The following is a 12638-nucleotide window of genomic DNA, read 5'->3' on the forward strand; positions in this document are numbered from 1 at the left end:
CATAGATTTAAAGTAATTGGTTTCGAGGGGATTTGAGGGGAAATGTTATCACCCAGAGGGTAGTGGGGTCTGGAACTCACTGTCTGAAAGGGTGGTAGAGGCAGAAACCCTCACCACATTTAAAAAGTACTTGGGCATACACTTGAAGTGCCGTAACCTTCAGGGCTACGGACCAAGAGCTGGAAAGTGGGATTAGGTTGGGTAGCTCTTGGTCAGCCGGCGCGGACACGATGGGCCGAATGGCCTCCTTCCGTGCTGTAAATTTCTATGATTCTATGAAGATCTACCCCAACATGGGAGGTGAAGAGGAAAGAGGAGAAACAGACAGATAATTTTGACAGAAAATTTGTACAATATCTTCCTGGCTATAATTTTGAGCAATAATTAATCCATGACAGTGCTCCCTCAGGTATGGCCTGACAATGTATATTAGAGCAGCAAGACACGACCATGGAATGAGATTGTGACCACGATGTGTCACAACCCAAACATACAATCTCAGTCCAAGTTTCAGAAGGTGGGAAAAGTGTGGATGAGCATTCCCCAGGGAGGATGAAAAAATGCAGCGGCAACAACTCACCTCATGCACCTCCCTGTGGCAGGTTGGAGGGCACCTTTGGTAGAGACTGTCCACACTGTCTCAGGTAGATCCTAGAACATAAGGTTTAGGAGCAGGAGTAGGCCATTCAGTCCCTCGAGAGTCGATCATGCCTCAACTCCACTTTGCTGCACTGTCCCCATATCCCTTCATTTCCTTAATATCCAACAATCGATCGATCACTGCCTTGAATATACTCAGCGACTGAGCCTCCACAGCCCTCTGGGGTAGAGAATTCCAAAGATTCACCACCCTCTGAGTGAAGATATTTCTCCTCAGCTCAGTCCTAAATGACCGACCCCTTATTCTGAGACTGTGACCCCTGGTTCTAGACTCTCCAGCCTGGGAAACATCCTACCTGCATCTACCCTGTCAAGCCCTGTTAGAATTGTATATGTTTCAATGAGATCCCCTCTCATTCTTCTAAACTCTAGAGAATATAGGCCTAGTTTATTCAAGGTCTCCTCATAGGACAATCCCCCCATCCCAGGGATCAGTCTGGTGAACCTTCGTTGCACTCCCTCTACAGCAAGTATATCCTTCCTTCGGTAAAAAGATCAAAACTGTGCACAATACTCCAGGTGTGGTCTCACCAGGACCCGATATAATTGCAGTAAGATGTCTTTAGTCTTATACCCAAATCCTTATATAATAAAGGCCAACATACCATTTGCTTTCTTAATTGCTTGCTGTACTTGCATATTAACTTTCAGTGATTCGTGTACAAGAGCACCAACATTTCCCAATCTCACACCATTTAAAAAATACTCTGTTTTTTTATTTTTCCTACCAAAGTGGATAACTTCACATTTCTCCACATTATATTCCATTTGCCATGTTCTTGCCCAGCCTTCTATATCCCCTTGAAGCCTCTTTGTATCCTCCTCACAACTTAGATTCCCACCGAGCTTTGTATCATCAGCAAACTTACATAAATTACATTTTGTCCCCTCATCCAAATCATTGACATGGATTGTGAATAACTGGGGCCCAAGCACTGATCCTTGCGGTACCCCACTAGTTACTGCCTGCCAACCCGAAAATGACCCGTTTATTCCTACACCTCCAAGTTTCCCTCCGAGTCACGCACCATACTGACTTGGAAATATATCGGCCGTTCCTTCATCATCGCTGTGTCACAATCCTGGAACTCCCTCCCTAACAGCACTGTGGGAGTACCTTCACCACACAGACTGCAGCGGTTCAAGAAGGCGGCTCACCACCACCTTCTCAAGGGCGATTGGGGATGGGCAATAAATGCCGGCCTTGCCAGCGACGCCCACATCCCAGGAATTTAAAAAATGACCCCCAGTCCTATGAACCCTAATTTTGTTTAATAACCTCTTGTGTGGCACCTTATCAAATGCCTTCTGAAAATCCAAATATACCACATCCACTGGTCCGCCCTTATCTATTCTACTGGTTACAACCTCAAAGAATTCCAACAGATTTGTCAAATATGATTTCCCTTTCATAAATCCTTGTTGAATCTGCCACTCCTATTATTATTTTCTAAATGGCGTTACCACGTCCTTAATAATAGATTCTAGCATTTTCCACACGATATGGTGCAAGAGATGGGATACCAAAAGAAAAATGTTCCCAAACATTTAAGGGGAGAATCGACTGAACTGAGCATCTAAATAGCCACATAGCAACACTGCATGCAAGGAAAACCATTAAGTTATCAGCTTCTAGCACCCCCCTCTCCCACCCAACCTCCTGATAGAAATTCTGGCCTTAGAGAGTGTTGTGTATGCAATAACTGTTAGACTGAGTACTGTGTAACTCCAAGAGGTATGACCTTGGCTCTGCTTTATTAAGGCCAAAGTGACTCATATACAAAATGGCTGGCCTTTTATACTTGGGCTGCACACACGCGCATGCAGCCCAATGGCCTCCAACAGTGACGCCATCTGGTGGCTAGTGAGCCCAAAAGTACATACATGACAGAGAGGGAATTCCAGAGCTCAGGGCATAGGCAGCTGAAGCCACACCCGCCGATTGTGAAGCAATGAAAATCAGGCTTGCACAAAATGCCAACATTGTAGGAGAGCAGAGATCTCGGAGGGTTTCATCCAACCTCGATATGAAAATTAGGAGATGAGACTCAATATTAAAAAAAATAGGAGAATGTTTTTAAAGCAGCGCGGAGAAATGAAGAGGAGGAAAGTTTTGTGGTATTTCCAGACTCTGGCTGAAGGCTGAAGATCAAAGGTAGTCACGGCAGTCAGGGGAAATAGTGGAGTGGGAGAGCTGGGTGTCCTCAACACACGGGCAGTGACCCCGTGCATGATGTCACCGAGACGCAACATGTAGATTAGGAAAAGGAAGGAACATTATATTCGGAAACAACCAGCTGCTTTTTTCAACCTCATCTATGTTTTTGCTTTTCCACAGGTATCTAGTCTATCTATGTACCAGGGCAGAGAAAAACTCCAGAACTTTAGGTGGGCTTTCTTACCCTCCAGAGGGTTGGCAGCACATTCTGGACCTTTTCATGGCATCGCCCTGTGACCAAATATCCCCAACACTCCAGGTTCATGCTGGACCCCTGCAAACTCTCCTCCTCTACCACATACTGTACTACCTCTTCAGACCTCCCTTCCCACAGCCTCCACTGTTGGCCATGATAACCACTGCTGAAACCCTCATCCTTGCCTTTGTTGCCTCTAGACTTCACTATTCCAAAGCACTCTTGGCTGGCCTCTCACATTCTACCCTACGTAAACTAGAGATGATCCTAAACTCGACTGTCCGTGTCCTAACTCGCACCAAGTCCCACTCACCCATCACCCTCTGTGCTCGCTGACCTACATTGGCTCCCAGTTAAGCAACATCTCGGTTTCAAAATTGTCATCCTTGTTTTCAAATCCCTCCATGGTCTCGCCCCTCCCGATCTCTGTAATCTCCTCCAGCCCCTCACCCCCCGCCCCCCATCCCCCGAGATGTCTGCGCTCCTCTATTTCTGCCCTCTTGAACAGCCCTGATTAGAATCGCTCCACCATTGGTGGCCATGCCTTCTGTTGTCTAGACCCCAAGCTCTGGAACTCCCTGCCTAAACCTCCCCGCCTCTCTAGCTCTCTTTCCTCCTTCAAAACACTTCTTAAAACATACCTCTGACCAAGCTTTTGGTCCCCTGCCGTGATTTCTACTTATGCAGCTCGGTGTCAAATATTTGTCTCATAATATTCCTATGAAGCACCTTGGGATGTTTCACTACGTTAAAGGCGCTCTATAAATACAAGTTGTTGTGTTATTGTTGTTGTGCAATGAGTTAATGGAACGTTTTGACCAAAATCTAGGCAGCCTGTGGCTCCTCTGCTCCCTCCTCTCCCCCATCTTACACACTGCTTCGTGATCCGAGGAGGAAGACATTCACTAATCGCCCAAGGGTTGCTATGGTAACTGTGCTTACACTTTGCCTCCTTTTACAATCTGACCTTCCAACACAGGCTGTCAGCACTTCACTGCAAGTTTAATGGGGCATCAAGGTGGGAAAATGTACAGCTCTCTGACAACTGTTCACCCACTTTGCAAATACACAGAAACACTGTACACCCGAGCACACTGCCAACACAAGATATCTGCACACTGCGTGTTCACAGACTCACAAACGGTGGATGTTAGGCTCGGTCTAGGGTGGCACTGTCTCTGCTCACAATACCAGAAAATGTCTCTTCTCTACCTGCTTACAGAAGGCTGCACAAGTGAAGAGATTTGTACCTGAGGGGGACCTCCCAACCAGTGCTCACTGACTGAGAGTAAACTCAGCAATTCCACACTCCCAGTGTAAATGTTTCTGACAGTGAAATGCAGAAGAAGTTGTTTAATTTTCATACCAACGTTAATCCCCGGGAATGTCCCTTCCCACAATCTGCCTGTGGTGTTCCCAAATTAGCTCATTTACATACATTATAAGGAGGGCCAGTGGATTTGCAGCCTTGAATTTCCTGCTTTTGATCTCACAGTGCACAAGCCCGAGCAGACTGTCGAACTCGTCTGGCAGAACGTCTCATCGCCAGAGCTTTCACACAAGCACCAAGGTGTGGCTTGGTTGGCGGTGAGGAGGGCCCTACCCGTCAGATCCTTCATGCACAGCCGGGGTTTCAGAGACACGGCCCTCTGCCCCAGAGTTGGCTGTGGTGCGGACGAGACAGTCATCCATCTCCTTCGGGATTGCGCCTTTGCAAGGCAGGTCTGGATGGAGATACAGTGGTTGCTGTCGAGGTTCATCGAGGTAACACAGGACCCTGTGCTCTACGGGCTGTTCCCAGGGACACACACCGAGACAGACATCATCTGCTGCTGGAGGGCCATCAACTCAGTGAAAGACGCACTTTGGTCTTCCCGAAACTTGCTGGTCTTCCAGAGCAAGGAGATGTCCACGTCTGCGTGTTGCAGACTGGCACAATCCAAGATCCAGGAGTACGTGCTGAGGGTCACACTAACAATTGGTGCAGTCGCCGCAAAGGCACGGTGGGGAAGGGCCACAGTTTAAAGCCCTTCCACCACGGTAAACCAAGGGGCAGGAATCAGTATAAAACTCCCCTCGGGCTGTACTTGTAAACTTGTTGTATACATAGAGCACCATGATCTGAAAACACCTGTGTAGTGCCATGTATAATGCAAGTTCTGTTTAGTAATGTATGTTGCAAAGAAATGTAACTGTACCCTCACCCATTCCGTGTACCGTATAGTGTCACTAGTAAAGTAATATGATGACTGTATTACAATGTATCCTGGATTGTACTGAAATATACCTCGAAATGTAAAGCAAGCAAATGTATTGAACTGAACTGCCGTCAGCACCCAAATGTATTGTATGGAATTACTGACCACATCCAAATGTACTGAACTGCCTCCAATGTATTGTGCACATTTTTATATCAATAAAGTACATTTTGAAATTTAAAAAAAAGGAGGGATCATCATCATAGGCAGTCCCTTTTGGGAGCTGAGTGCTTTGAAGTGTTGCTGCTCAGTGGCACTCTCTGTGGATTGGCCATTCATGTGCTAATTGACTAATTGCAGAAACTCATCTTTCCAGTTTGGCTGGGTCTGGTCTTTTTGCTCGGGACAAGCACCAATTGTAGAAATCTGCACGTCGAACGACCAACGGTCAGCCAAGGTGCCGGACTGGCACCACGAAAGATTGAAGGCTTCGGCCAAAACACAAGCTGAAAGGAGGAATCTGCAAATGGATGGTGGCCAACCGAGCGGTGAACCAGGGCGTCCGAAACACCATCCGAGTGAGGGTGAAGAAAGTGGAAGGACAGACAACGATGCACCGGGACCTCTTCGTGAAGAAAGTCCTGCTTGGAACCTGTGGCATGAAAGTCGCTGATGTCTTCACCTTGCAGGACATCCCGAAGAGAGGTTACTTTGATGTGACCTTCAGAAACGTCACCCAATGCCTGAAGTTCCTGAGGGGATTGAAGGAGGTGAGTGAACCACTGCGGTCAATGCTGACTTGGGAACCACTGTTCATCCTCCCGTCGCAGAGAAGACGCACTATCACAGTGCAGATGTACAACCCCCACATCCCGGTCATTGATGTGCTGACATTCCTCGCCAGGTATGTCGATGGGGCAGGAAACAGCATCGACCTGAAAGACCTCCACGGGATATAGACCAGCAAGTGCCAGATCCAGGTCACCATGAAAGTGGACGCCAGCGGAACCATCCTGCACCCTCCCTCCAGCTTCACCATCGGAGGAAGTCGGGGCTACATGGTGTACGCCGGACAACCCAACGTGTGCCGGACCTGCGGGAAGGCAGGCCACGTGGTGGCAAGCTGCACAACTGTCATCTGCTGCAACTGCAAGAAGGAAGGCCACCAGACAAAGGACTGTAAGGAGACCAAGTGCTGCAACCTTTGTGGTCAGGCTGGAGATCTGTACAAGGCCTGCCCCAAGCACAATGTCAGCTCTGCGCAGGCGGCAAAGAACATGGTGACACGTGAGGAGAAAGCTGAGGAACACAATGCTCCAGAGGAGACCGACACCGCCCTCCCTCCCAACACACCGTGCGAACAAACCACTGCCCTAGTCGACACTGACCGAGAGGAGGAAGGGCAGTCTGCCACAGCAAGCCGCCAGACACTAACACCCAGCAGTGAAATTCCCCCCGAGACACCGAGTCCATGGAAGAGGAGGGAGCAGGAGCAGAAGGAAAACAGGAATGGCAGCTCATCAAGATGAAGAAGAAGGCGGCCCACAAGTCAAGGGAAAAGAGGCCTCCTGCAGAAACGAGAGGCAAAAGACAGCTACTGTCCACGACGGACAGCAGTGGCTGCAGCTCACCCGATGACGAAGGGCGAGGCAAAAGCCCCCACTACCACCAGCAGAAGGGGCAAAACACCAATGTGACCAGCGCAGTCCAGCTCCGGGACCCTGGGAGCAGTGATGTCACCAATACCCCCCGCTCCGGATCTCTGGGAGTGACGAAGTGACAGATGCCCCCCGCTCCGGATCTCTGGGAGTGACGAAGTGACAGATACCCCCCCGCTCCGGATCTCTGGGAGTGACGAAGTGACAGATACCCCCCCGCTCCGGATCTCTGGGAGTGATGAAGTGACAGATGCACCCCCGCTCCGGATCTCTGGGAGCGATGAAGTGACAGATGCCCCCCGCTCCGGATCTCTGGGAGCGATGAAGTGACAGATGCCCCCCGCTCCGGATCTCTGGGAGCGATGAAGTGACAGATACACCCCCGCTCCGGATCTCTGGGAGCGATGAAGTGACAGATGCACCCCCGCTCCGGATCTCTGGGAGCGACGAAGTGACAGATACACCCCCGCTCCGGATCTCTGGGAGCGACAAAGTGACAGATACACCCCCGCTCCGGATCTCTGGGAGCGACAAAGTGACAGATACACCCCCGCTCCGGATCTCTGGGAGCGATGAAGTGACAGATACACCCCCGCTCCGGATCTCTGGGAGCGATGAAGTGACAGATACACCCCCGCTCCGGATCTCTGGGAGCGACGACATCACAGGGGATGCACACAAGGAACAACCAACACCAGGCAAGGGCAGCCCAGTTAACATGGAGGTCCCCCGTCCATACTGCTGGTGTCCCCTGGTCAAACCATCCCCAAGGCAGAGGACAACCCATATCTCAGCCAAGGTGCAGTAGAAAAGTTTAAAGTTAACCTATGTATACGGGAACAGGCCACAGGGCCAAAGGACTGTGTGTTTGAAATGTAATGTTTGGATTGTAATCACCAATTTAAAAATGGGTTTAAAGATAGCATCCATTAACGTGCGTAGCATTAAGTCATCTACGCGATGTGTTTCCACCTTGGGGTACCTCGCCAAGGTCAAGGCAGACCTGCTGTTCTTGCCGGAGTGTGGCCTGCCGCACTTCAGCAGTTACCGGCAGTGGTCGCAATGGACCATCCGTCTGGTCAGGAGGCAACGATTGCCGTTCCTCCGGCCTGGGCATTCTGCTGCGGGGAGGTCACTTCACCATCACCGAAGTTAAGGAGGTGGTGGGCGGCCGCCTCCTCGTAGCAGATGTATTGTATAAAAATGTTCCTCTAAGGCTAATTAACGTGTATGCCTCGCATCTCAGAAGCCAGCGACTGTTCCTCCTCCAGCAGCTCCCACTGCTGCTGGCGACATCCAGGCCGGTCGTTCTGGGCAGTGACTCCAACTGTACCATCGATGTGGCTGGACGATCCAGCAGAGCTGACAGCAAACTGGACACCACGTCCAGACTCCTGATGGACGCGGTAAAAGATGCCAAGCTGTGCGATGTCTTCAGCAACCCTGCAGACGGAGCACCGCGCAGATACACCTGGTCGAGACCAGACGGGTCCGTCCATTCCAGAATAGACTTCCTGTTTGTGTCCCACACGCTCAAGGTCGATCCACATACGTCACGCCGGTGTTCTTCTCTGACCACTGCCTCCTACTGGCCGACTGCCTCCCACAGGAAAACCAGAAAGTTGGCAGGGGGATATGGAAGCTCAACATGAAACTGTTGACTCCGGAAAACATTGAGGAATCAAGAGGGATTACAAAGGTTGGAGAACTGTAAAACCCCTCTGTGATTCCCCGATGCACTGGTAGGAAACAATCAAGACAAACATCAAGAGGCTCTTCATCCTCAAAGGTGTTCAGGAGGCGAGAGGGAGACAGAGGGAATTGTCCCAACTCCAGAAGAGTATGCAAAACCTGTTCCTGCTGCAGTCGATGGGGGTTGATGTCGCGGAGGGACTCCAAGAGGTGAAGGGCCAGCAAGTCTCGCTCCTTGCCTCAGAGTCCTCCAAAATCATCTTCCGCTCCAGAGTCCGCTCCGTCGAGCAGGATGAGACGTGTTCGCGTTTCTTCTTCCAAAAAGGTACACACGGGGAGCTCTGTGATCACCAGCCTAAAGGAAGAAGATGGTTCTGTGACGTCTTCACAGCCCGACATGCTGAGGATCAGCAAATCCTTCTATGCCGGGCTGTACGACGTCAAGCCCACAGACCGTGTGGCCTCCCGTCCTTCCTATCGTCTATCTCAGAGGTCTTAGACGACAGCGAGCGGGAGAGTCTGGACCACCCGCTAACTCTGGACGATCTGACAAAGGCCGTCCGGTCCCTCGCGACGAGTAAAACTCCCGGAAGCGACGGCTTACCGGTCGAGTTGTATTGGGCTCTGTGGGACTGGATAGGCCCAGACCTGCTGGAAGTGTACGGGGGTATGCTTCTGGCCGGCAGCATGTCAGAATCAATGAGGAAACGCATCATCACCCTCATCTACAAGCAGAAGCGGGAGAGGGAGGAATTCAAAAACTGGCAGCCCATCTCGCTGCTCAATGTGGACTACAAGATCCTGTCAAAGGTCATCGCCAACAGGGTCAAGTCTGCTCTGGAGCTGGTGATCCACCCGGACCAGACCTGCACTGTCCCCGGCAGGAAGATCTCTGATAGCCTGGCGCTACTCAGGGATACGATCGCCTACGTGCGGGACAGGAGGGTGGACACCTGTTTAATCAGCTTGGACCAGGAGAAGGCCTTTGACAGGATATCGCACACGTACCTGATGGGCGTGCTCTCCAAGATGGGCTTTGGGAAGACTTCCAATTGCAATATTTGCAGCTGGGAATTATTTGCTCTGATTTTTCGGAGCATTCTGATTGATTCTGTGTCAGAAAACCAACAGAAATGACTTCTGTACCACTGGATTGTCAAACTTAAATGCTTGTCCTGTCTCAGTGAGTTTACCAAGAGCGTAGTTGAGGCACACAGACCAGGAAAGTTCCTCGCTCGATCCCAGGCTGTGCTGAGTTATCTCAGGGTAGATTTCCTGAGGCTCTGAACCACTGTACAGCTTCACACACAGGATATAAAGGAGGGGTTACTCCTGGCAACAAGAACAATAAGTGACAAGAATTTCCTGTGGAGATTATAAGATTAAAGAGCAAACCCTGAGTCACTTACCACTGGGCTCCAGATAGTACGGGACTAAAACCTGGGGCTGGTTTTGATAAAACACAGCACATATCCAGTTCCCTCTGCCTCTGTCAGCTTTCTGAATAATCAGTCGCAATGATTTCTCTTCCCCATTCCGTCCATTCAATGTTTTCTCTCCAACAGTTCTGCCGTCACTATTGATCCAAACCAGTCTCATTGGTTCAGTGACATCAGACACAGAGCAGGTCGGGGTAACGGTGTCTCCCTCAGTCTCTGCATCAGATGGTTCAGCTGTGACTGTGGAAACAGGAAAATCATTCAGCTTTTACACAATGACTTTATCATTGAAAACACCAGCAACATTCTGTGTCCTACCTTTAACTGTGATTAGTTTAATGGTCACAAATTTACTTGATCCCAGAGAACATGTGTAAACTCCTGCATCGTCAAACAGTACAGGGACAATCCTCACACTGAAGGTCCTGCCATTAAAATGTCCCACTGTGGGCACCAGTCGACTCCCAAAGTCGGTCCTGTTCACATCGATAGGCTGAGATTTCGAAGCAGTTGCTATTTTTTTCTCCTGATTTGGAAGATGATGTGAGCTCCAGGTCCATGCAGCAGCATTGTAAGTAGAGGCAACAGAATAGCAAATCAGGTCGAGTTCACTGCGATCTGTGCCTGACCGATAAAGTGTGTAACTCTCTTGATATAAATCTGTGATAGAGAGACAGAGAACAACGTGTTAGAATTTAACAGTTTCTAAGGTAGAGAGAAAAGCCAGAATAATTATTGGCAAAAATTATATAAAACTATTTTGTGTTTTGATTATCATAACTAGCCACGCCTCTCGCCAAGCTGTCCCAGTACAGCTACAACACTGGGATCTACCCGACAATGTGGAAAACTGCCCAGGTATGTCCTACAATCAAAAAGCAGGACAAATCCAATCCAGCCAATTACCGCCCCTTCAGTCTACTCTCAATCTTCAGCAAAGTGATGGAAGGTGTCGTCAACAGAGCTATCAAGCAGCCCTTACTCACCAATAACCTGCTCACGATACTCAGTTTGTATTCAGTGGAGTGGTTCATTCACAGTGAGCATCTGTCTCCTTCTGTATTGAACATTCTGCACAGACTTTATACCTGTGCCTTTTCTATTCTTTCTTTGTTGCTTTCTTTCTTTCTCCTGATATTTCTTTCACTATTTCCACTAAAGCCTTCACATTTTCTCAGCAAGACTAACCCAGAGTCATTTTAATTGCTTTTGCAATACAACTTGGCAGTTGACAAGATGGGAAAATTGGCAAACCTTTCCTTATTGTCCAAGGGGCAATCACGATACTTTCTTTCAAAAACATGGGGGTAATTTGGCCTTGTGCGATAGTGTAAAAGAGGTGATAGTGAATGTGATATCTGCCTTACCACATCACAGACACACACATGCACAAGATGGCTCGACAGGAACTTGTTATGTCTTGTCACATGATGCTTGTATTGAATTTGCATGAGAAGTTGCATTACCACAGTAGTCCACTAAGTGGAGCTCTATTACACTTCTCCCTTCTTAATGAAGAAGTAATCATAACAATGCAGCTCCAACAACACTCAAGAAGCTCGACACCATCCAGGACAAAGCACCCATTTGATTGGCACCCCATACACCACGTTAAACATTCACTCCCTCCACCACCGGCGCACCGTGGCTGCAGTGTGTACCATCTACAAGATGCACTGCAGAAACTCGCCAAGGCTTCTCCAAAATCACCTCCCAAACCCGCGACCTCTACTTCCCAGAAGGATAAGGGCAGCAGGCACATGGGAACACCACCACCTCAACGTTCCCCTCCCAGTCACACACCATCCCGACATGGGAATATATCGGCCGTTCCTTCATCATCGCTGGGTCAAAATCCTGGAACTCCCTCCCCAACAGCACTGTGGGAACACCTTCACCACACGGACTGCAGCGGTTCAAGAAGGCGGCTCATCGCCAACTTTGAGGGCAATTAGGAATGGGCAATAAATGCCGGCCTTGCCAGCGACGCCCACATCATTGGGAACAAATAAAAATACATTGCCTTTAACCCCTACTTTTTTTTTCACCTTCCTTTTAATCCAGTTTGCTATCCTCCTCCAAATTCCACACCCCTTAATCTTCTGGAGTAATCTCTTGTGCAGTAATCTTATCGGATCGACTAGGCTTATATTCATTGGAATTTAAAAGAATGAGGGGGATCTCATAGAAACATATAAAATTCTGACAGGACTGGACAGGTTAGATGCAGGAAGAATGTTCCCGATGTTGGGGAAGTCCAGAACCAGGGGTCACAGTCTAAGGATAAGGGGCAACCATTTAGGACCGAGATGAGGAGGAATTTCTTCACCCAGAGAGTGGTGAACCTGTGGAATTCTCTACCGCAGAGAGTTGTTGAGGCCAGTTCGTTAGATATATTCAAAAGGGAGTTAGGTGTGGCCCTTACGGCTAAAGGGATCAAGGGGTATGGAGAGAAAGCAGGATGGGGTACTGAAGTTGTATGATCAGCCATGATCATATTGAATGGTGGTGCAGGCTCGAAGGGCCGAATGGCCTACTCCTGCACCTATTTCCTATGTTTCTAAACAATCACCATAC

The 12638-nt window shown here is 49.1% G+C and overlaps 1 protein-coding gene across 2 annotated transcripts in view; it reads right to left on the minus strand.

Moving 5' to 3' along the window:
- Nucleotides 1-12638, minus strand: part of LOC139261888 (uncharacterized) — a 71891-nt gene that overhangs the window by 31703 nt on the left and 27550 nt on the right. The window contains exons 5-6 of one of the 2 annotated variants that reach the window (XM_070877095.1): nt 10380-10721; nt 10032-10295 (exon numbers count right to left, since the gene is read on the minus strand). In XM_070877095.1, the coding sequence (XP_070733196.1) occupies nt 10032-10295; nt 10380-10721 (606 nt within the window). Of the gene's footprint in view, nt 1-10031; nt 10302-10379; nt 10722-12638 lie in introns of both variants that reach the window. The other variant, XM_070877094.1, reaches the window with a different exon arrangement.

This window comes from Pristiophorus japonicus, chromosome 1 (genome assembly GCF_044704955.1).
Source record: "Pristiophorus japonicus isolate sPriJap1 chromosome 1, sPriJap1.hap1, whole genome shotgun sequence".
Classification (NCBI taxonomy): Eukaryota; Metazoa; Chordata; class Chondrichthyes; family Pristiophoridae; genus Pristiophorus; species Pristiophorus japonicus.